The sequence below is a fragment of the Triturus cristatus genome, chromosome 1_2 (genome assembly GCF_964204655.1).
Source record: "Triturus cristatus chromosome 1_2, aTriCri1.1, whole genome shotgun sequence".
Lineage (NCBI taxonomy): Eukaryota > Metazoa > Chordata > Amphibia > Caudata > Salamandridae > Triturus > Triturus cristatus.
The window spans coordinates 861,223,932-861,247,527 of record NC_140580.1 but is presented as its reverse complement, the minus strand read 5'-3'; the positions used below and the strand labels follow the sequence as shown (position 1 = coordinate 861,247,527).

The 23,596-nt window shown below is 45.1% G+C and overlaps 1 protein-coding gene across 2 annotated transcripts in view; it reads left to right on the top strand.

The window, feature by feature from the left end:
- Positions 1 to 23,596, top strand: part of TMCO4 (transmembrane and coiled-coil domains 4) — a 481,254-nt gene that overhangs the window by 21,639 nt on the left and 436,019 nt on the right. For both annotated transcript variants that reach the window (XM_085609111.1, XM_085609114.1), the window contains exon 2: positions 4,985 to 5,137. In XM_085609111.1, coding sequence (XP_085465237.1) covers positions 4,985 to 5,137 — 153 coding nt within the window. The remainder of the gene's footprint in view (positions 1 to 4,984; positions 5,138 to 23,596) is intronic.

The window sequence follows — 23,596 nt, the reverse complement described above, 5'->3', positions numbered from 1 at the left end:
ACATGCCTGTGTTGGGGGGACCCTTGGGTCTCCCCCTGTGTCCGAGTCGTAGGTCTGCGGCTGACAGGGGGTCCAACGCGGACCCCCAAAGGCAACCACCCGGACAATTTGCAAGCGGGACACTCCGGCTCGCACAGGCTGTCCAACGCGTGCATCATACTGGCTCGGTCGTGAATCGCATCCATTGCATGCCACGTTAGCTTACGACTGAGACGTACGGAGCGGTTCGGACCCGGAAACGACTCGCTCGGTGATTTTCATGTAACTCGCATCGTACTCGCTCGCGCGTACAGCTGAACGAGTCGGGCGGAAAACATGCGTATGGCTCGTAGTTTTTCCGGCTGGATCGCGTTCGGTGCCCTTCCGACCTAGATCGGAATCGGCCCCTATATAGCATTTTCCATCTTTCATTCTTTTTCCCTTTTTTCCCTTTTTTGCTTGTTTCTTGCATCTTTTATTTCTCGATTCCATATGGTTTCCCTGTATTTTACTTGTCATATTTACTTTTGTTTCTTTCATCTTCATGGCATTCATCAGCTTTTGTCCATTCGTTCTTGCTTCCTTTCTTTAATCTTTCGTTTCCTTTCTTTTTTCTTTTCTCTTCTCCTTTCCCTGCTGTTCTACCTACCTTCTCTGCATTTGTTCTTTGATTCTTTTAATCCCTTAATACTTCTTTTCTGTCCTTCATCCTTCCAATCTTCCATCATTTAATTCTTTCTTTCCTCATATCCTTTCATTATTGATTCTCTCTCCATTTGTCTTTCTTATTTTGTTTTCTTTCTTACTTTCATCATTTTTGTTTCTCTATTTCGTTGCATATATTTTTTTTCTTTAGTATCCCGTGGGTGCCATCCTTGACGTCGTTAATGCTATGCTCGTCCAATAATATTTATGGTGATTTGCTTAGAGGCCTGGCATTCCAGTCAACATTTTAATGTGACTGAGAACAACAACAATTGTACGAGCAGGCTCAGTGGTAACTGCTGCAGCAGCTGCTGGTGCGGGAGTTCTTAGTGAATTTGCCCTGTGCTTTTTTTCCTGTGTCTGAAGGACAATTTTGATGCTGCTCTGTGATCAGAGACCGTCCTGATGTTACTGTTTAATTTACTCTTCAAGGTACCAGTAGGCAGTGGTAATATATGGTGCCATCTGTCCCTATTGCTCCCCTCTGTGCCTCACTGTTGGAAGGTGGTTTATTGGTAGCTGTAGGTAGGTAACTACTTACCGCTAGTAATAAGGCTGCAATCACTATGTAAGGTCCAGTCAAGGTCTCAATAAAATATTTCCTTGCTCAACCCTTGGTAGCTGGCTGCAAGCAGGCTTAACATAGGAGACAGTTGTGTAATGCATTTGAAACACCAATACTTTTAATAAGTAAGACACAACACAAAATAAAAATTAAATTCCAATTTATAAAAATAGGAAAATATTGTATGATTAAAATCGCACCAAAACACCAAAATTCCAGTGTAGGGAACTGAAGATATGAATTTGTAAAGAAAAAACACTTTCTAGTGCTTAAAAGGCAAAAGCACCAACTTGGGACATCTGGTCACGCCAGACCAGGACAATGGCAAAGTTTCAGTCTGACTGCAATGGGGTGTGCGTCGGATACAATGGGCGGTAGGGCCTGGTCGAGTTTTTACCTTCTGACTTAGTCACTTTTGTGGAGCTTTTTCTCTCGACGTCGAGCAGGTCTCCTCGGTAGGCCTGGTTTGGGTTCAACAACGGCGGCTTGCTTCTGTGGGATTCCTCAGTCGATTCCTGGAAGTCTTGTTGATGATGAAGAGCTCCGGTGCTTCCGCGGGGCAAACCTGAATTTCAGGCTGGGTTGCGGTTTGATGCCACTGGCTTGACTGTAGATGACGGGTTGGTCAAGTTATGGAGCTTTTTGGTCAAAATGCTCAAAATGAATTCAAACTTCTGGAGGTGCATCCAGAAGACCCTTTTGGGTTCTTGGTGGGTCCGCAACACCAGCCAAGGTTCAAGAAGCTCTGAGTTGCTCCTTGGAGAGTTGGAACTACAGTTCCCAGCATGCACCTAGCCAAATCCTTTAAAGTCCAGCTGACGGTGGTCAGCTGGTTCCTTCTTGGTGGAGATGATACAGGTGGAGCTCTTTTAACATGTTGCTTTCAGGTAGTCCACTCCTTAAACTTATATTGCAAGACAAAGTCCTCCTTTTGATTTAGAAACCTCTTGTTTCTTCAGGCAGGGATCTGAGTTGCTGGGCAGCTCTCCCATGCGTCTGGGGTGACAAGCAGGGGGGCACCCCTGATCAAAGGGGTACAGGATGCCACCCTCCGGTATGGCAACTTCCTCCAAAGTGTTGCATATTTTTGTCCCAGAAAGCACTGTTTGTCAGATTCCAAAATGTAGAAAAATCTCTCCTGGAGCTTAAGGTCTGGCTAACCCAACCTAATGGTGTGGCTAACTTTTCCTAACACTCCCCTTCCAACCCCTCTGCTAGTTCAAACACTGGACTTTCTGGGCATCGTAGTGGCAGCCAGATGATGAAGGAAGTGGGTGTGAGCCTGTTACTGCCATTCCCTCTTTGAAGCCCTGTTTGGCTACCCAGCCCCCTTCCTACCCTGTGCTTGGTAGCAGCAGTTCTCCTACCAAATGTGTAATTTGTCTCAATGCAGGCCACTTCATACCTCACAGCAGTTTCGCTCAAACCGTCAAAAGCCGGACAATCAGGAGAGGCTGCTAGAAGGCTGGATTTTGGCACAACAGAAAAACAAGTTATCTAACTTCTTTTCTGTCGTAGTTCTAATAAATCCAACCATGGCAAGTTGTTGGATTCATTCCTACTAATATTTTGACACTTTGAACTATCATTTTGCTCACTCTGTCAAGATTTCGGTTTTATTAAAGTTCAATAAAGCCTTCCTATGTTACTCTAAGTAGCTAATGCACTACAATAGTGCAAAATGAATTTGGCAGTTTTTTGCTCATCATGGCTTATAAAACCTAAAGGAAGGGGAACCCGTAACACACCCGGTATTACATACAATCCTCCATATGGGAGCGGGTCGACACTTAGTCACCTGGCTATACAAAGCCATTCGGTAACTCATAACCAAACCATTAACCATACTATGACAGACATGGGAGGAAGAAATTGGACGTCCATTACATGACAAAGAGTGGGAATATGCAATAGAGTACCCAAAGAAAGTGTCCCGCAATGCTCGCTCTAAAAACGCACAGTTCTACATATTACATAGGGCATACCTAACACCGGCACGTCACCAACAGTACTACCCAGATATGCAGTTCCTGTGTCCCCGATGCCAGTCTTCCGACGCAGATTTCCAGCACATGTTTTGGAACTGTCCCATAATACAACCCTACTGGTGCACCTACTGGTGCTTCATACATGAGACATTACAGCAACTCACAGGACTACCATACATGAACACACGGGAGGACTGCGCACTAGGAGTATTCCAGCAACGGAAACAATATAAAGTACAGATATGCTTTGCATCACTGACAGTATTGTTAGCTAAGAGAGGAATAGCTATGCACTGGCGCTCCCCGACAGGGCCCCTAATGGCGGCATGGGTGGGAGCAGGGAATAAATGGGGGGCAGCAGAAGAAGATGCGATTAGAAATGAAGAAGTGAGAGGAACACGCAAACACCACATATCCATGGATGGACTCTGCTCCTACACCACTTTAAGCCCCTAACATCCCACAACAGCTCATATGAACACCAGGTATAGGGGTAGGCCCGTAGAAACCGCCACAGCCCCCCCAGACATATGTAACTGCAAATTGCCAGTGGCATGACGACCCAAGAATACAACGCTCCCGCCTGAACGCAACCCTGAACCCCCTACAGTCCACCCCAGTTAGACCCCCAGTCAACGGTTGAGAAATCACACCGGTAGTTACCAGGGCGGAACTTATAGGAATAGGTACATCTCCATATGCAATAGAGCATACAATAACACGATTAGAAGCACATACAATTTCATACCTCACACTGAGCAAGCATTATCCTAAATGAACTGTTGCAAATTTTAGCGAAGTGTGGAAAAACTTACTAAATGTATGAAACAATTATGATGTATATGTGCCAATGTATGGACAGTATAAAAATACAAAATGCTACCAAAAATATTTCACAAAAAATCATGGCTTATAAAACATATTTTATAATGTCCCTGCTTATAGTTACAAGGCACCCTACCCCTGGGACACCTAGAGGAGACATAAGGGGTGACATATGTAAAAATAAGGTAGTTTAAGACTTTGGAAGTACCTTTAATTCTAAAGTCATATTTGTATTTAATGTTAATTTAAAAGCAACCTGCAAAGCAGGGCTGACTTTTAAAGTAACAGGAGGCCACAGAGCAGTGACATCTTCTGGGCCTCTAAGTCTATATGCCCTTCCATACACTAGGGACTTACAGGTAGTTTGTCAGTACCAATTTTAATTATACCTAATTACAATATTCCTTTTACATAGACCACAGTCCCTGGGTCTGGTTAGCAGAGCCCAGGGCGCAATCAGAGTCAGAAAAACAGAATCTAGTAATCAAAATGGGGGCAAAAAGTTGGGGGACAATGCACAAAGTCCAGGTTTCTCACACTCACCCATTCCAGGCCCGCCTGTCTGCTTCCTTCCTTTCTGCAGCTGCAGCTCCCAGCCCTTACTCTCCTGCTGCCCCACTGTGCTAGTCCTGTTTAATCTACACCTGCTTCCCTGTCTGCTTCTACCCCTCCTGGTCCCTTCTCTGTTTCCTCTTTGTCTCACTTGCATCCCACCCTTCCTCGCCTCCTGCTCTTCGTGTTCTCTCTAGAATCTACAGAAGTTGGCACTCTTTGTTTTTTTTGTGGATTTGAATGACCTCTGGGTGCCCGGCTGAGCTGCAGTCGAGAGGCTTGCTGTATGCCAGCAAATGGAAGAGATTATCAGAGGCCCTTTGTTGCGCTCTGCGTTGGCCGTTCAGTGATTTTCCTTTTCCTCTTCCAGGTGGATCTTGCAGAGTGGTGACAGCCTTGCCATGAAGGACGATACGGACTCCTGTGTTGTGCTGGGCAGGCAGCTGAGCGAGCCCGCCCGCTTTGCCTATGCTGGTCTCTGTGGGGTCACCATGGCCCAGCTCTTCCCTGAAAAGGAACAAAGGTAACATAGAAGGAATCAAAACTGAGTGGAGGTGACTACCCATTCACCCTCCTAAACCAAACTTCTCGCAGCGCCTGCTCTATGATGGTTGAGATATGAGAGTATTCTATGTAATACTTTCCCTGTACTGGTTTAGATGTAACCTTGTTCTCTATAGTGCCTACTCTGCAATGCTTAATTTGTGTCTGTATTAGCAGGTGAGGAGCACCGATGCTCTTTTTTGGGGACCAGGACTTGTGTTTTCTCATCAGACTTTGACCCAGAACAAGAGAGAGAATGGAGGAGGTAGAGGAATATAGCAAAAACAACGACAAAGGGATAGAGGAGGGTTAAAAATAACCTGCAAGATTGAAATAAAAATGCAGGATGTGTAGGGTGGTAGAGGAAAGAAGCACTGAATAGAATCAAAACTGGGCAGACTTGGTATTCAGCTACCCCAGTATTGGACAGCGGTGGCTGCTAGCGCCTAAAAAAAGGAAAACAAGGTTTGTGACCATCAAATTAACCGCTGTTGCTTTGTGATGGTTCAAACATGAGCATGGTTTGTATAGGACACTTACTGTGATGATTTAGGTCCACATTGCTCTCTGAGGTGCCTATTCTCTGATGGTTCGGTGTAGAATGAGATTGGTCTGCTTGGTGTCCGCTCTACAATGATCTGAGGTTGGCCTCTAAAGTTACTCTTCTTTTCAGGCTGTCAAGCTCCCTAGTGGCTGGTCTTGATTGAGCACCAAGATTGGTCTCTTCCCAGATCTGTGGTGGTATTGAGTGGAGGTTGGCCTGGAGTGTGCTGTAAATGAGGCAGATCTCTATACTTCCTGCTCTGTGTGAATCTATGGTTTAAATGTACCTATTCAATGCCTCTTTTGTGATAGGTAGAGCAGGGGTTGATCTGGAGTGCCCACTCCCCAGTAATATATGACTGATATGGAGTTCTTCAGTGCTTTTGGTCTGAAGTGTTTCTTTGTGGTGCATGGCATTGGTTGGTTTTGACTTTTTTCTGTAATGCCTTCTGCGTAAGGCTTTAGTACCGAGATTGTTCTCTGCTTTGTCTGACTGGTGATGGCTACAACTGGAGTGTATCTTTGTAAACCTTATTCTTTGGTGACTTATTGCTAAGATTGGACCCCATAGTGTCTACTCTGTAATGGTGTAGGACTGAGGATGTTCTTGGTAGTGCCGAGCGTGTTTTACAGTTGAGGCGAAACTGTGACATGCTTTAACTGTGATGGATTGTGGCTTCAGGCATTCCTGTCAACTTCTTGAATCAAAAATTCAGGTGACCTTTGGGGTTTAACACGATGATTCAATATTATAGTGGATAGAAAATTAACACTTTTTTAGAGGGTGATAATCGTTTGAAAAGCATATGGCCAAGTTAAAGACCATTGGCAGCTAGCATTAAAAAATGATGGTGGGGCGCAATGGCGCACAACTCACCCAAAGGAGCGGGAGCACGACAGATGCGGCACTTCTCTGCTGGGAATCGGATCCTGGTTGTCCCTTCCTGCTCAGTGGAATGCGATCCAACCAATCCTGGAGCTACTTTCATCAGCATAGGTCCAGGACTGGTTGGAGAAGGCTAACCCAGTGCTCATTTTGAGGCTTGGGTCCTGTGGCAGCATCTCCGGGCTGTTTCACAGACTTTAAGTTGCTGGCTCTATACTGCGCATGTCGGGCTGGCCGTCACAAGATGGCCAGCCAATCGGACATGCGCATTGTAGACTAGTGCAGTCATCCTGCATTTGCTGGATTCAGCTCCACCCTTGTGCTGTACACATTTAATACCGGTGCGGTGGCAAATAAATAAAATGGCCTTGACATGCCATTTTATTTATTTGTGTTTGCCTGCTTTCCAGATCTTTGGTGCCATGAATAAAAAAGCTCACTCTCCAAATTTACAGACAGCTTTAGGGATTGCAAAATGACGGGCAGAGGCTGAATGTGAAGTTTTTGTGCAGAGATAAAATAATTTGTCTGCTAGAATTTCAGGAGAACATTGATAGACACCTCTATGAATAGTGGCCAGGGCTTTAAAAACAACCATATTTTTCAGTGTAATTGAGAGCCGGTGTAATATCTTCTCTTCTTGCTGTATGAGCAACTAGGCTTGCTTGTGCATTTTGAACTAGCTGCTGTTAGTATATCATGGCTGCAGGAGGGACTAAGTACATGGCATTTACTATAATCAAGCCCTGATTGAATCAAGGCATTAACAATGGTAGTATGACAAGCTGTCTCAATAAATGGAAATAAAGAGTGTAAAATTTCAAATGCCAAAAACAAACTTTGAAACTTGGTTAACCTGGGTTTTTAGTGATAGCTTGGCATCCAGCAGGGTGCCTAAATTGTAACAGGATCTGAGGTAACATGACACATTGCTTCCTTCTAGGATAAAAGGTATTGGGTGTTTTGACTAGGTTTAATTGCATATTGTTGGTGGACATCCACCAACGAATTATTGATAATGAGTTGTATGTAGTAGATTGGCCATTGGAAAGAGTGGAGGTAGCATTTGCCAATCAAGAGGAGTTACATGTTGCCTGCATACATATAACATAAGGTTCCTTGTTCCACCAGTAATTTTGCAAGAGGCAAAATGTATATGTTGAACAGAAGTGGTTGAAGTATGGAACCCTGTGGAACACCACATGTGAGATTTCTTCCATTATCTCTATGTGGAGGGAGAACAATGTTCTGTTAATCTATCCAAGATCTTGTAAAATATTAGGACAGTCGATCCAAAGCTTTGCCCAGTATAGCATTGCATATTTGTTGATTGATGGGTTTGATACTGGCTAATGTGTTTTTCTGGTTGTAGTGGCAGCCCCTGTTACTGGGCGGTATCCGTGCTCTAAATACCACGGTACTCCAGTTGGGCAACCAAGTTACTCCCTTTGTAGATTTAGCTGTCTTGACCCTGAGCAGTGAAGCCTTACTCCAGGACGTGACCAAGGGTGGGGAACACGGGCATTCTGTGACACGAGTGATTACACTCCATAAACCAATGTTGAGTAAAAACTACTTCTTTCCAAAGAAGGATGTCATTTATTTACATACGGGAAAGTACAGCAATTAAAATGTGCAATTGCACTAAAAACAGAAGGCTCGAGTCCAAGCATAATTCTAGGGCTTACGAGCGAGGCCCTTAAATTCAAAATAACAGGAAGGCATATTTCCAAAATTACCTTTTGTTGAAAGCTTCCAGTTCGTGTGCTATTTTTGGAACACTCAGTACACAAGTATTTTACTACAGAAATGTTCACAGCTCCTGACCGGGCCGCAGGTGATTGACAGAATGGTACTATTTATCGAGTTAGCTATGCCCTGATTTCTGCCGTCGTGCTCGGCTGCACTACTCAGTGGGTTTGACCCAAGGTGGTTTATAATAAACCTATTTTTGGTGGCTGTTTTGGAAACATTTGCTGGGTCATTTAGAACTGACCGCTAGTGATAAAACATGTTCAACTGTATTCGTGCCAGCTTTAGCATGTGCATCCTTCAAAACAAATGCAAATGACCTCCACTCTGCTTTGCCTTGCCGTTAACCACAAGCTGGTAGTAGCTGCGAGGACATCAGTGGAAAAATACATTTATAACTAGGGTGCACAAACCAAGCATAAAAAAGTGTTTGCACGTGTCACTACTCGTTTATACACACCAGTGTCTAAATCCGGAGCAAAAATGCAGCAGGGGCCCAGAAATAATTATATTTGCACCTGGGTGTCTTTGCCTCAAGGTTTTAAAATGAAGGCACCTATTCACGAAGTGAATTTACACGTAGAAATGTACTCACAGTCAATTTTGTATTGTACCTAGGTGTACATCTACACCTTTTTGCTATTTGTCATTACTCTAGTAACTATAACTTGTGTCCTCGCCGCTTATGACCTCACATATTACATCCCTCACGACATTTTCTATGACATCATTGATAAAATCACTGATGATAACTGAAATGACATCATTGATGACAACACTGTGTCATCAATGCCATCAAAGGCTGGGATTATAACTACTTGAGTTAACTATAACTGGTGAATGTTAGTGTTTTATTTCTTTTTTTTAGTTTAACATGTTATGTTTTAACTGACATTTTCACCTAACCATAACATCACTCTAACTTTAGTTTTTGTTGTGGATATATATTACCTACTGGCGGTCGCCGGTAGGTAGTTATAGTTAGGACCTAGTTTCCACAGGAAAAAACGTTTTTTGTTTTTCCAATAACTTTAGCGCCGGTTGACGAATCTTCGCAAAATTTCCAAAACTTGTGATCAGTTCAGGTCAGCTCCTGTCTTGAAAGTGTAAGGGTGATTCGCCTAGCGGGGGCTGAGAAACAAGGGGGGTCCCAAAACGTGTTTTCCCCATGTTATTTTCTATAGGAAACTTTAGACACGGCTACAGCCCGAACTGCTGAACGGAATTACACCAAATTTGGCAAAAAGGTAGTGCTTGGTTCAGAAAATGACCTTTTTAGGTCTCGCTTGCGTTGCAGGGAAAGAGCCCTGCTCCGCCTCCACAAGAAATTTTGTAGGAGAAGATTTTCAGAAGAGAGCACCTCATTTCCATTGGCTAGCGTCACCGTTTATGCTAAACGGTGGCCTGCCATTGGAAATTAGCTTTTTGGGTTGCCTCCCTTTGGCTTTTTTGTCCGGCCCACCCGGACTGGCTCGCCTGCTTTCCTTCTGTCGTAAGCGATTTCTTATTTTTTGGGGCCATATGTTTAAACACATGGCCCCATAAAGACAAGAGATCGCATGTGGTAAGGATTTGCTTTCGTTCTGTCTGCACCTTCGCTTTCTTTTATTGTTCGTTTTCCTTCACTGTGTCCTCCTCTTCCCCCCCTCCCTTCATCGTTTGCTCACCACTCCTGACTTTTTACTGACCACCTCCTCATGAACGCTGCTGCTTTCAGTTACTTGGCTGCCTCTAGCGTCGCCCCCAAGCCACCGCGGCTGTCCCCCCCCCCCCTTTCTTTGCCGTCACTGTGTCCCCGATTCTTTGCAGACACCCCCGCGCGCCCCCGTCGCCTTGCCAGCTTGCTTATATCAGGGCTGCGTTCACAGCAATAGCGTGATTTCTTCGAAAAGCATGAAGTGTTTCTCACCCCCCTCAGAGCCTGCAGTGCGCTGGCAGTCACCGGTGCAAGGTGTGCGAAGGCAGGCACAAGGAAAAACGCTGACACATGGAAACATTTCTATTGACGCAAAGCACCGCTAAGGTGAGGACAGGGATTAGTCTGAGAGTTTGGTTTTTATTGATCAAATATTGCTCATTATTAATAATTGAATGGAGTCTGCATCTTATTCATGCTCAGTCCTGGCGGTTTCGAAAAGCTTCTCATGGTTTGAGATGATGAGTTGTGGAAGAGCCTTGGAGGGACAGAGCCTGGAGGGGGCGAGGGATTGAGAGGGGAGAGCCATCAGGCTCAAGAGAGGGCGCATCCATGGCAAAGCAGAGGGGCTTTGTGCTGAGCAAACCCCGAGAGTCACTTTTACCCTCCACCAGTTATAGTGTATTCGGAGTTATGAATGTTGAAAATGTAAAGTGCATCCATTGAAGACAATGGGGAAGCCACAGTCCATGTCAGTCGATGTGGATTAGCAAAAGTTGTCACCGGAGGCCACTCCTGTACCATAAATGAACAAGCATTGGCATAGCCAATAGGTCTCGCTTTTGGGACCTTATAAGTATTTAGTTATGCAACTGTTGCATGGCTAAACACTTATAAGGTCCCAAAGGCGAGACTTATTGGCTATGCCAATGCTTGTTGTTGTTTGCACTGGGGGCCTTGGCACACTTGATACACAATTGCTTGGGGAGATAGAAGACGTTTGAGGTGGAGTAAGAGAGGATCCATCAAAGCAGTTGTCTCTTATGGTTGCTTTCACAAAGGCTCTTTTGACTTAAGTTACAAGTGCCCCTCAGTGCGCAGGCACCACGAGCAGCTGCCCAGCTCGCTTATGCCTCAAAGCACTGAGGGTGCATAGCACAGACGTTATAGAGGGACCAGTAGAGAGCGGGAAGGAGGGAACAAGATAGGAGAAGCATGAAAGAAACCTTGAGAATGGAATGATCATCCGCAAAGCACGTGTATGTGTTGTCACCTTCTTATATGACATATCTGAAGCACTGTACGTCTCTGTGCTACTGTCATGGACAAATTCTGAAAGTTAGAACACACATGGCAACTATTTAGGTGAATGAAAAGGTAAAGGGGGAACTCACAACATCCTTTGCAAGGATTTCTGTACATTAGCAAGTATATATGTACATCTTCAAGAGAGGCGTGGTACTTATGTGAGCAAGTCAGAAATGTTAATCTGACAAAATCTGATAGAGTATATTTTACATATAATCATTAAAAATAAAAGCATTTTGGTCATAGAGGCAGTGGCCATCAGAATGGTGCGCCAGAAGAACATCTACTGACCTGGTCCCTTCAACTCAACCATGTGCGCACAGTTCACCCACTCATCCCATGTACACTACTGGCTGAGATGCACTATCATGAGACCAGCCCCTGAATCCCATCTCCCTTACTTGACCAAATCTTGTGATCCTGAGCAAAGTAGTCTACCTTATTTAATTTAATTTATTATTTCCGTATTCTTTTCTGCAGTGCAGTCCATCCTCTTGAGTTTTGGAGAATGCACAAATTCTGTACAGGAGTGCATGAATATTCTCTCTCTCTCATAATTCCTACAGTAAGGAACCAAGAACAACATTGATTCGGAAATTTAACAACATGGACACAAAACACAGTGAGGCTGATTATGGAATGATAAGAGAGTGAAATAAACCCGCTCTGGAATTTTGTCAAAGTCAGATTGTTGAGCAGAGCGGGAGTTGCCTGTTTCTACAGTAGGTTCAGTAATATATAAATACAAATTTAAAAGGTTTATAATAAGCAATATCAGAGATGTCATTCGGGCCTTAAGGAAACCGCGAAAGTCACGCTTTTTGCGCTTCTCTTGAAAAGGTTTCTCAGGGACACTTTCAATTCAGCTTTAAAATGTCGAGAGTAGGTGTCGAATGCCTAAATGTGAGTCAGTTTGCATTTCACGCCACACAAGAAAGTTCATTAAGAGTTAACACACAGTGACGCAGAAGACGTAGGACATACGAGCGCCGTGTAGGATGACGTCCAGTACGGCAAACTATTAGGGTCTGTACCCGTACTACTCCTCTGGCGGTCTACTCCTGACAGGGCTGGAATGTTTTTAAGTTAAATATTTATAGGGCATGCAAGAGTAACAGACTGAGAAAAGGGCCATAGACAGGGTCGGGTTGGGATCACTATTAGGCCCGGTCAGTCCCAAAAAAGTGTCCCACTTTCCCGGAACGTGCCTTTTCATGAAACAGATTTAGTTAGTCTCATTGGACTATATTTTAGAGAAATGTTTGGTAAATTAATCATTTTTAAACTTACAGAGCCAGTAACATTGACAAAAACTAGGGCCATTATATTTTGGCCAGGTGGGCGAGGTGAAAAAACACAGACTGAAGAGCCACAACACATGATGAGGCTAGGGGTGCCACCTTGCATAAAGACCAGTATCTTAATATCCTGGATGATACGAAAATAAAGAAAATCACCAAAAGCCCGCATTTTTCCCTTTTATCACTTTATACTTTAAACAGGAGACATAAAGAAAAAGCAATTAAAAATGCGTTTAAAAGCTGCTTTATGACTGATAGTTAAACTAAACAAAAGCATAACAAGCGGCCGTGCGGCCGCGAAAGTGAAAATGATCGCTATCGCGATCAAACATCAAAGCGGCCGTGCGGCCACAAAAGTGAAAGTAATCACGGTAAAGAGCGACTCGCGCGCCCGCGCACATGCACTGTACCTCTAAGCTGGCAGCACTTTTTGGAGCCCTCTCAATAAGTCTCGCCAGACCAGCGCATGCGCTGGGTCAGGCGAGACCTAAAAATTGTGACCTGCAACCTGCTATGCCTCACAGAGGCACTTCTGGGGACCCAGGCTATGGATTTTAAGGGGATCAAACTTGTCTTTCTTTCTGCCTCAGGGACACAGTCAAAAGTCCAGTCCCAACTTTGTCAAAAGTTAAATAGTTCTTCCTGGAGGCTCCCAGTGCGCCGTAACTTTCAGGAGTTATACAGACTGATTCAGGTCACAGATTAAAAGGGAAGACCCCTTGTTGCTTATGTTTGTTGTTCCTGGCGTATGCACTGAAAAGGATTGCCAACTCCTTTATCTGTAAAATATGCCTCAATCATCCGTCATCAACATGTATACTCTCTTTTGATTTGTATATACTACTTTATTGTGACAAGAATGTATAAATCCTTGAAGCAAAAACTCATAAATAAATAATTTTAAAAACGTAATTTGTCATAGGTACCCTGTTTGAAGCTCAATTGCTTATTATACATGGAGCAACATTATAGTCTATTATAACAACCACAAAAGGTTTTTGTACCTCGCACAGCCTAAACCTGTGTATTTGTAGGTGCTCTCGTGTGTAATGATTCAGAGAACAAAGGATCCGTGAAATAAAATATTTGCCCAGGATCACACTATTTGGTCAAGTGTGGAAGTTGAGATTAAGCATAGGGCTTCTGTTTTCACATAATGCAACCTACATGAATGTCTCATTCTCTCTCGTTTTACATCAAACGTAAATGCTTTGTCTTTAATGCTTCGTGCACGAGCATCGGTGTCGGGCAGAAGCCAGGTTAAAATTTGGCTTGTTTTGGGCTTGAGGATCCACGAGGACCTCCAGCTGAGGCGTTTGTCAGTTTGTGTGATTCAAGAAAGTGCTGACCACCATCCTGAGGCCTTACAGTATGCGCGGTTCGAGGGACTCCGCACAGTGCTGCAGGCGTTCTTGAGTAGAGAGAGCAGTCTGCTGAAGAAAGGTTTGGCCCAGCATTGTGGAGACAGTGGGCAACTTCTGGGGGTCGAGCGCACGCCACGGCCCAGCACTGTGGAGACAGTGGGCAATTTCTGGGGGCTGGGGCGAGCACTACGGCCCAGCACTGTAGAAACAGTGGGAAACTTCTGGGGGTCCGGGGCGCGCACTGCAGACAATGCGCACCTTCTAGGGGCCGGGGTGTGTGGTATCGGCCAGCCCTGTGTAGATAGTGCGCAACTTCTGGGGGTCAGGGCGCGCGGTATCGGCCAGCACTCTGGAGAGACCGTGCACTACTTCTGGGGGTCGTGGCGCGCGCTACTGGCCAGTACTGTGGAGACAGTGCGCTACTTCTGGGGGTCGGGCGCGTGGTATCAGACAGCACTCTGGAGACAGTGCACAACTTGTGGGGACCGGGGGCGTGTGTGTGTGTGAGAGAGAGAGAGCTAAAGCTGCCTTGGGCTTTTACATTTTTTTTCTTCACGTTTTTTGTGATCCCTGCAAAGGGGCGAAGAAGTAGAGTTGCATGTGATTGTGGCAGCGATGGGAAAGGTGTAGGCGTTCCTCCGTAGGGGCCCAGTAATCCGTTTAGTAGATGGATAACTAAGCAGCCAGACCCGGATCTGATGGATGCAGAAGCAAGAGGATGTGGAGAAGGCGGCCGCGTGCATCTGGATGGGGGAAGTCATCAGCACCCCTCCTTCCAGTTTCTACTGGACATTCAATGGACAGGAATTTGTAGTGCACCGTGTTATTTGTTCTGGTGTTAAGCACTTCCATCCTGGGCCGCTATGAAGCGATTGGTCCCGGACCATCTGTACGCAGCTGTGCCCCCACCACCGAAGTTGCTCCTTGGCAACTCGCATTTCAGTTTCTCTGCTGTTTTGAAGTGTTTGAGAGGGCATACAATGCTCAAACATTTTGGGCACGGTTTGGGGTGGGGGGTTTGTTTTGGTCAGAGATTGAGCTCAATCGTTTAACGCAATTCGACCATTCCTCAATTAAGTTCGGGGTCCGGCCTCAATTGACCAAAACTGTGTGACTCTCGCCACGTGACGTCACCTAAATGCCCTGAATTTTTTATTCTCAATACGTGCAAAAAAAACCAACATAACAAAGGGCCGAGAGCTTAACCGTCCCCGTCCGCACAGCAGCGAGACAATCCAAAAATGAAATGTCTAAGACCCCACTTGACATACATGATCCTCATTTGCCCACCCCGACAAATGTGCTGAAGAAGTTCCAGTGCATACAAACACAAGCATTAAAAATGCAATAGGTCTCGCCTTTCATTAAGTTAAAGCCTTTTGCTTTGCTATACAATACCATTAGCAAAGCAAATGGCTTTAACGTAATCAAAGGCTAGACCTATTGCATTTTTAATGCTTATTTTTAAAAGGTGTAAATGCGTTCAGTAGTTGCTGAGAAATTAAAAAAATAAAAGTTTCGATATCTAGGGACGCGGTGGGTTTGCGAACCCTCTCGACCACGAGCTTCACTGTGATTGGCTGCCAACACTCCAAACCAGGAAGTGTTGGCAGCCATCTTGTGACTCGTTAGAACCGAGTCACAAGAAAACAGTGAAACAAAGGTGAAAAACAAGAAAAGGTAGCAACACCCTGACCCCCAAGGCCTACTCAGGGGGTCCCACAAGGGCCCCTATGGCCCAAAAAAGATATATTTTTTTAAATGTTGGCGGAATTCATGCTGGGGTCGCAAAACCCAGCCGAATTTTTTTTTAAAAACGAAGCACCATCGTGTGGGCCATGTCCCGGGGGCACCATAAATTCATTAGCGGGGGCCCGTGCAGCTCCGGGGACCGCCACCTTCCCGGGGCTATGTATATGATATGCGGGAGGGCATGCAGCCCAGAGTACTGCCACCCCCGGGGCTTGTGTTTTAATGTGTGGGGGGGCTCCAATGCCCCCCCAAACCTGGGGACCACCACTTCCCTGGGATTTTTTTTAATATTGGTGGGGGACACCTAACCCCCCCCCCCCCCCCCCGCTGCCCCGGGGACCACCACCCCCTGGGACTCTTTTAAAAAAAAAAACTGTGTGGGGGGCGTGAGCCACCCCACACACCCCGGGGACTGCCACCTTCCAGGGCTGTGCAATAGTAGGGACGGGGGCCACGCCGCCCCCCTCCTGGAGCCCTTGATGGCCTTTGGGACCGCCACCCCCCAGGGCCGGCTCCTGCAGTGTCCCGGGGTGCGCACCCCTGGGACACTGCTGTTTGCAATGACAGGGCGGGAGCCATGCGGCTCCCGCCCTGTCATTGCAAACTCTGCTTTTGATTTTGGAAGCGAGAGCTCTCAGCACAGCATCTGAGGGTTGAGTCCTTCACCCCAATGGTTTCACCTGTGCATGTAGTCTGGTTCTGGGGCGGGTAGTATGTATGTATAGTGTGAAAGTGATATGGATGCAAAGTGAGAAGAGGTGTGTAAAAGTATGGGGGTTTGTGATTTGGGATATTCTAACTAATTGTCAATATCCACATGTTGGTTCTACCTGACATATACTTTGCATTATGTCTTGTATAATTTTTGTTTCTCAAAAAAAAAGTATATTTGTAAAGTTGGTCACATTTTTGTATGGTTTTGTATACAATAATATATTCCAAAAAAAGAGATGATTTTTTTTTTTAAAAATGATGAAAAAGAAATAAAATATGAAAGAAAGAAATATTAGTAATGTGTACAAAAGAGTGTTCTTTGTGCCCCAGATATGAGCTTATGAAAGCCTTATGGAAAGAAATATAGGTCTAGAGGGATATTATCTAATTGTAATTTTTGCTTCTTACCCCTTTTCCCTGACCTCTAAGTTATTTATGTTTCAGGGGGTTGCCTTACTTCTCCTGCTTCCATTTTGTTCATTGAGAGTGTGGTGCACTACCATGTGTGGTGCTTGACTCACTCCAATGCTGGACTTGAGTTGAATAAGTTACTACTGTTTTGTTACCTTCAGGCCTGCAGTAAGGTTAGAAGTGTAGTTAGGGAATACCTATAGGCTTCCTCTTTTGGTGTTTGTAGTAGTCTCTCCCGACATAATCCCCAATTTTTCCCTAAACCCCGCCAGTTTTGGTAGTATGTATTCTCAGTGCTCAGCCACTCCGTCATGTCTCCCACATTTACTGCTAAAAGCTAGGCTTATGGATGTAGAGATCTCCAAATCTATGGCGGAGCTCTCCACACAGAAAAGAAAGTCGGAGATCTCCGCCCGTAGGTTAGTAAATAGCATTTTGTAGTATATGAGTAGTAGCACTGTAGAACTACTTTGTGTACTACAAAATGCCCTTTGGGAATATGCACTTGATAGATTGTTGAAATTATTAGACATACAAGATCCCAACTTATAAACAAAGAAGAGAGACTAGAATTAATAATACAGTTTATCATCATATGACATGTACTTTTAGCTCTTTCAGGAACATTTTATGTTAACTATGTTTTCCAGCATTTGTTTGTATTGGTTTTTAAACAAGTAGACTGTACAGTTACCACTTCAATCTTATAATTGCAAATACCTCATTACAAACAATGTAGAACATAACAGAGAATTCGTATTTGATGCCAATATTTTTAACATTAACCAAAAACCCCATACCTTTGAGTCAGCATGTTATTTCCTTGCTTCACATCCCTCCCTATATGTTCTGGGATAATATCCTTTTCCTTTAGCTTATGAGCCCATATATGTGACAAAACCAATTTGCAAACCATCGAAACAACCTTCTTCCCAGGCATGCGGACAGAATACGGTGCTCTTTTTTCCTCGTGTGGGTGTGATTCAGCTGGCAAGGCCACGCCGGATAGCATTGCTCTCAATTATCGCCGGATTAGTAACAAGTAAGAATCACACTCTCGGGTGGATATAGATCTGCTCAATGTATTGTAAAATCACAGAAAATGCAACACCCAACATGTTTTGGTCTCTCTAGACCTTGATCCCATGACCAGTGGTGGCTCGCCGAGGGAGTGCTGGGGGGCGTTGCCGGGGAGGGGCAGGGTGGGGGGCTAGTGGACTCAGACATACGACGGTCAGGAGTAAGGTAAGTCATTAAATATATAAAAACTATTTACCTTGCGCTCGCTGCATCGCCGAGTTGTGCCAGCAATCTCCAGGCTGTTTCACAGCCTTTAAGTTGCTGGTTCTACACTGCGCATGTCGGGATGGCAGTCGCAAGATGGGCAGCCAATCGGACATGCGCATTGTAGACTAGTGCTGTCATCCTGCATTTGCCGGATTCAGCCCCGCCCCCACCCTTATGCTGTACACAGCGCATATGGGTGCGGTGGCCAATAAATAAAATGGCATTGACATGCCATTTTATTTATTTGTGGTTGCCTGCTGCCTGATTTCCAGATCTTTGTTGCCATAAATGAAAAAGCTCACTCTCTAAATTTACAGTTAGGTGTACGGATGGCAAAATGACAGGCAGAGGCTGAATGTAAAGTTTTTGTGTAGAGATAAAATAATTTGTCTGCTAGAATTTCAGGAGAACATTGATAGACTCCTCTATGCATAGTAGCAAGGGCTTTAAAAACAACCATATTTTTCAGTGCAATTCAGAGCCGGTGTAAAATGTTCTCTTCTTGCTGTATGAGCAACTAGGCTTGCTGGTGCATTTTGAACTAGCTGGTGTTAGTATATCCTGCAGTAGCGGCAAAGTACACGGCATTGCCGTAATCAATCCCAGATTAAATCAAAGCATTAACAATGGTGGTATGACAGGCTGTCTCAATAAATGGAAATAAAGAGTGTAAAATTTCAAATGCCAAAAATAAACTTTTGAAACTTGGTCTTTAGTGATAGCTCTGCATCCAGCAGGGTGCCTAAATTGTGACATGATCTGAAGTAACTTGACACATCCCTTTCTTTTAGGATAAAAGGTCATAGGCATTTTGACTATGTTTAGTTGCATATTGTTGGTGGACATTCACCAACAAATAATTGATAATGAGTTGGATGTGGTACATTGCCCATTAGATAGAGCGGAGGTAGTATTTGTCAATCAAGAGGAGTTGCTTGTTGCCTGCATACATATAACATAAGGTTCCTTGTTCCACCAGTAATTTTGCAAGAGGCAAAATGTATATGTTAAACAGAAGTGGTTAGAGTATGGAATCCTGTGGAACACCGCGGGTGAGATTTCCTCCGGTAGCTCTATGTGGAGGGAGAGCAATGGTCTGTTAATCTATCTAAGATCTTGTAAAACATGAGGACAGTCGATCCAAAGCTTTGCCCGTTATAGTGTTGCATATTTGTTGATTGATGGGTTTGAGACTGGCTCATGTGTTTGGTTGTAGTGGCAGCCCCGGTTACTAGGCGGTATCCATGCTCTAAATACCACAGTACTCCAGTTGGGCAACCAAGTTACTCCCTTTGTAGATTTAGCTGTCTTGACCCTGAGCAGTGAAGCCTTACTCCAGGAGGTGACCAAGGGTAGGGAACACGGGCACTCTGTGACACGAGTGATTGCACACCATAAACCAATGTTGAGTAAAAACTACTTCTTTCCAAAGAAGGATGTAATTTATTTACATACGGGAAAGTACAGCAATTAAAATGAGCAATTGCACTGAAAACTTAAGGCTCGGGTACAAGTATAATTCTAGGGCTTACGAGTGAGGCCCTTAAATTCAAAATAACCTTTTGTTGAAAGCTTCCAGTACATGTGACTATTTTTGGAACACTTAGTACACAAGTATTGTACTACAGAAATGTTCACAGCTCCTATCACCGGGCCGCGGGTAATTGACAGAATGTTACAATTTTTCGAGTTAGCTATGCCCTGATTTCTGCCGTCGTGCCCGGCTGCACTACACAGTGGGTTTGACCCAAGGTGGTTTATAATAAACTATTTTTGGTGCCTGTTTTGGAAACATTTGCTGGGTCATTTAGAACTGACCGCTAGTGATAAAACATGTTCAACTATATTCGTGCCAGCTTTAGTAAATGCCCGTCACTCTGCTTTGCCTTGTCATTTACTACAAGCTGATAGTAGTTGCAAGGACATGAGTGGAAAAATAGGTTTATAAGGTGCACAAACCAAGCATAATAAAGTGTTTGCACCTGTCACTACTCGTTTATACACACCAGTGTCTAAATCTGGGGCAAAAATGCAGCAGAGGCCCAGAAATAATTATATTTACACATGGGTGTCTTTGCCCCAAGTTTTTAAAATGAAGGCACCTATTCACAAAGGTGAATTTACACGTATAAATATACTCACAGTCAATTTTGTATTGTACCTAGGTGTACATCTACAACTTTCTAGGTCTCGCCTGAGCCAGCGCGCATGCGCTGCTCTGCGAGGCTTCTAGTAAGGACTTCCAACTTGGACCACATTTTTTTTTTTTTGCTCATACGCTATTGGCCTTTCCGTGCATCTTTCTAAGAAAGACAGCACACAATTGGCCAAAGGCAGGTGCGCATGTCCCTCTTTCTTTGTCCCCTGGCCTAGGGAGCTCGGGAGTGAGCAGCGGCCCCGCACTGTGCCATGCCTCCATTCTTTAAATTCTTTGCAGCGCGCACACCACTCGCGGGCGGAGCTGCGTTTGTTTCTTATCTCCCGGCGCCTCATGGTCGCTGTAACTTTCAAGGCCACGCTTGTTTTAATTGCGTGTAATTTCTTGAAGGAATCGCGCATTCCATAGCTGAGAAACTCCGTACCGCAGACCTTGTAGACGGGGAACCTCCAATCTACACACACATTAAAAGAACCGAAGACTGGTTCTTGCCTCTCGTGATTTCTGAGTCACTGCACCAAGCAGGACTCAAGAGACAGCTGTTCTGAGTGGCGTCTGAGGTAACACGATGCGCGAGAGGCCACTCTGGGAATACAGCACCTATCAGTTTGCTTCTGGCCCCGTTGTGTCTGTCAGTGCAGTGTTTCTCTTCCAGTTTGTGCTGCTGCTACGATAGTGCGTCTCCCAGGAGCTCACAAACCCACGGTTACTCTACACCTGCTGAGTCTCCACTGTGAAAAAGGACACCACATGATGGGCCCTTTTGCATTGTTTTGCAATGCTCTCTAAAATGTTACTGAGCCGGTCAGTCTCGTAGACAGCCCTGGTTGTGGGCCTTTGTGTAGCACAAAACCGCATTACGTTTATACCACTAGGCTACGTGTGTCGCAACACCACAATATAAAGTTGGCCAGTCCGGCTGTACAAAGCCTCTGTCCTGTGACAGCGAGGTGCTTCCTGTACGCTCTCTGGAATTGCAGCACGGGTCGTTTCAGGCATGGGCAGAACTGGTCTTTGTAATTGGTGTTTTTGAAAATGAATGCATTGCATGTTGGAACTGTGGCCATACAGCTCGCGTCTGAATGGTGGCCACACAGCTCTCGTTCAAATCTCTGTTTACCCAAACAGCTGATCACCTCCCGCGTTACCTGCCTTGAAATATTGATTGTGGGAGTGAACAATAAAATCAGACGTAAAAACATTGTAACACAGTTAGCCATCAAGTAAGGATCTCCGGGAGTGAGGGGGGTTGGGGGGTAGGTGACAGGTAGGTCGAGGAAGATGAGGGTGAGGTGGGCATTGCTAAGGGCACAGGCACCATAAGTACAAGAAGCAGGTGTCAGCAGAAAGGAGGATTTACAGGGCTGGTAGGGAAGGGTGACCATGGGCTCAGGGGGCAGGTGGGCCAGAGGGTCGGTCATTCAGGGGTAGGAGTGATACCGTGATAGTATCATCAGCTGGGCTAGTCTCTAAGCCAGCAGAGCCAAGTGCTTCAAATAGTAGTGTAATGTGTTCACTTGTTTCATTAAAGCAGACTTTCCCAAAATTGTCAGTGTTGTTGTTTGTCGCTCTCTCGCCCAAGGTCAAAGCATGTTTATCAGTACTACTATGTCCAGGAGGACTCACGGTGCCCGTCTGGCTGACTTCCCCTGAGCCTTTGAAATCCTTGGGAGAGTGAGCTCTGTCTACAGCTTGGTTAATGTCATAGCGGCCGCCCAGGCTGCCAACAAATGGACAGAGTGACCTGGGTGAGATGAGCCAGATGGCGCCATTAAAAGCAGGAACCTCTGAGGAGGCAGGCCCGCAGGAACAGCCCTGTCCGATGTATAGTAGACCGCCAATGTCACAGGAAGGTGACTACCTCTACCTCAGTGTCCTAATTTATTCCTACACAGAAATAAAGTTATTTCCAGGAGGCATAGTGAGTATGTACCACGGGCATGATAAGATAAATGACTCAGAGAGTCAAACGCTCGCTGCTGACATCTGCTGTGACCTGTAGGTCACCAGTTCGAATCCCCCGATAAGCCAGGAAGGCTTTCATCAATCAGAAGCTGATGAATGGAGTACCATTATAGTGGTGTATAACATGTAAGTGTGCGAAATCAGCATCCATAGAGTAATACACTTCAATAACTTTCATCAGAAGTTGAACACTAGGCCTGGCCACAATTGTAATTAAGCGGCGAAATCCTGGAATTTCACCAGCGTGAATTTCTCGAACATTTGCGCTTCACAAATTCTCATTACTTTCTGTAAGTGAGCATGAACACGCGCTCACGAAAAAAATCCTTGCAAGATACCAGTGTGAGACTCGTTCAGCTAGACTGACTGACTGACTGACTCTCTCACTAACTGACTCACTGACTGACTGACTCTCACAGACTAATTCTTACTCTCTCTCTCTCTCACTGACTGACTGACTCTCTCACACTCTCTCTCTCTCTCTCTCACTGACTGACTCTCTCTCGCTGACTGACTGACTCTCACTGACGACTGACTGACTCTCTCTCACTAACTGACTGACTCTCTCACTGACTGACTGACTCTCTCAATCTCTCTCTCACTGACTGACTCTCTCAATAACTGACTGACTGACCCTCTCAATCTCTCTCTCACTGACTAACTGACTCTCTCACTGACTGACTCTCTCACTGACTGACTCTCACTGACTGCCTCTCTCACTGACTGACTCACTGACTCTCTCACTGGCTGACTGACTCTCTCTCTCTCTCTCACTGGCTGACTGACTTTCTCACTGACTGACTGTCTCACTGACTGACTGACTCTCTCACTGACTGACTCACTGACTCTCTCTCACTGACTGACTGACTCTCTCACTGACTGACTCTCACTGACTGACTCTCTCACTGAGTTACTCACTGACTGACTCTCACTCTCTCTGACTGACGCTCTCACTTTCTCTCTCACTGACTGACTGACTCTCTGACTGACTCACTCTCTCTCACTGACTAACTGACTCTCTCACTAACTGACTGACTCACTCTCCCACTGACTGACTCTCTCTCTCAACTTACCCACTGACTGACTGACTCTCAATCTCTCTCTCTCACTGACTGACTCTCTCACGGACTAACTGACTGACTCTCACTGACTCTCACTCTCCCATTCTCTCTCACTGACTCTTTGTCTGACTGAATCACTGTCTTACTCTCTCATTCTCTCTCTCTCACTGACTGACTCTCTCTCACTCTCTCACTGACTGACTCTCTCACTGACTAACTGACTCTCACTGACTGATTAACTACTGACTCTCACACTCTCTCTCTCACTGACTGACTCTCTTACTGACTTACCCTCTTACTG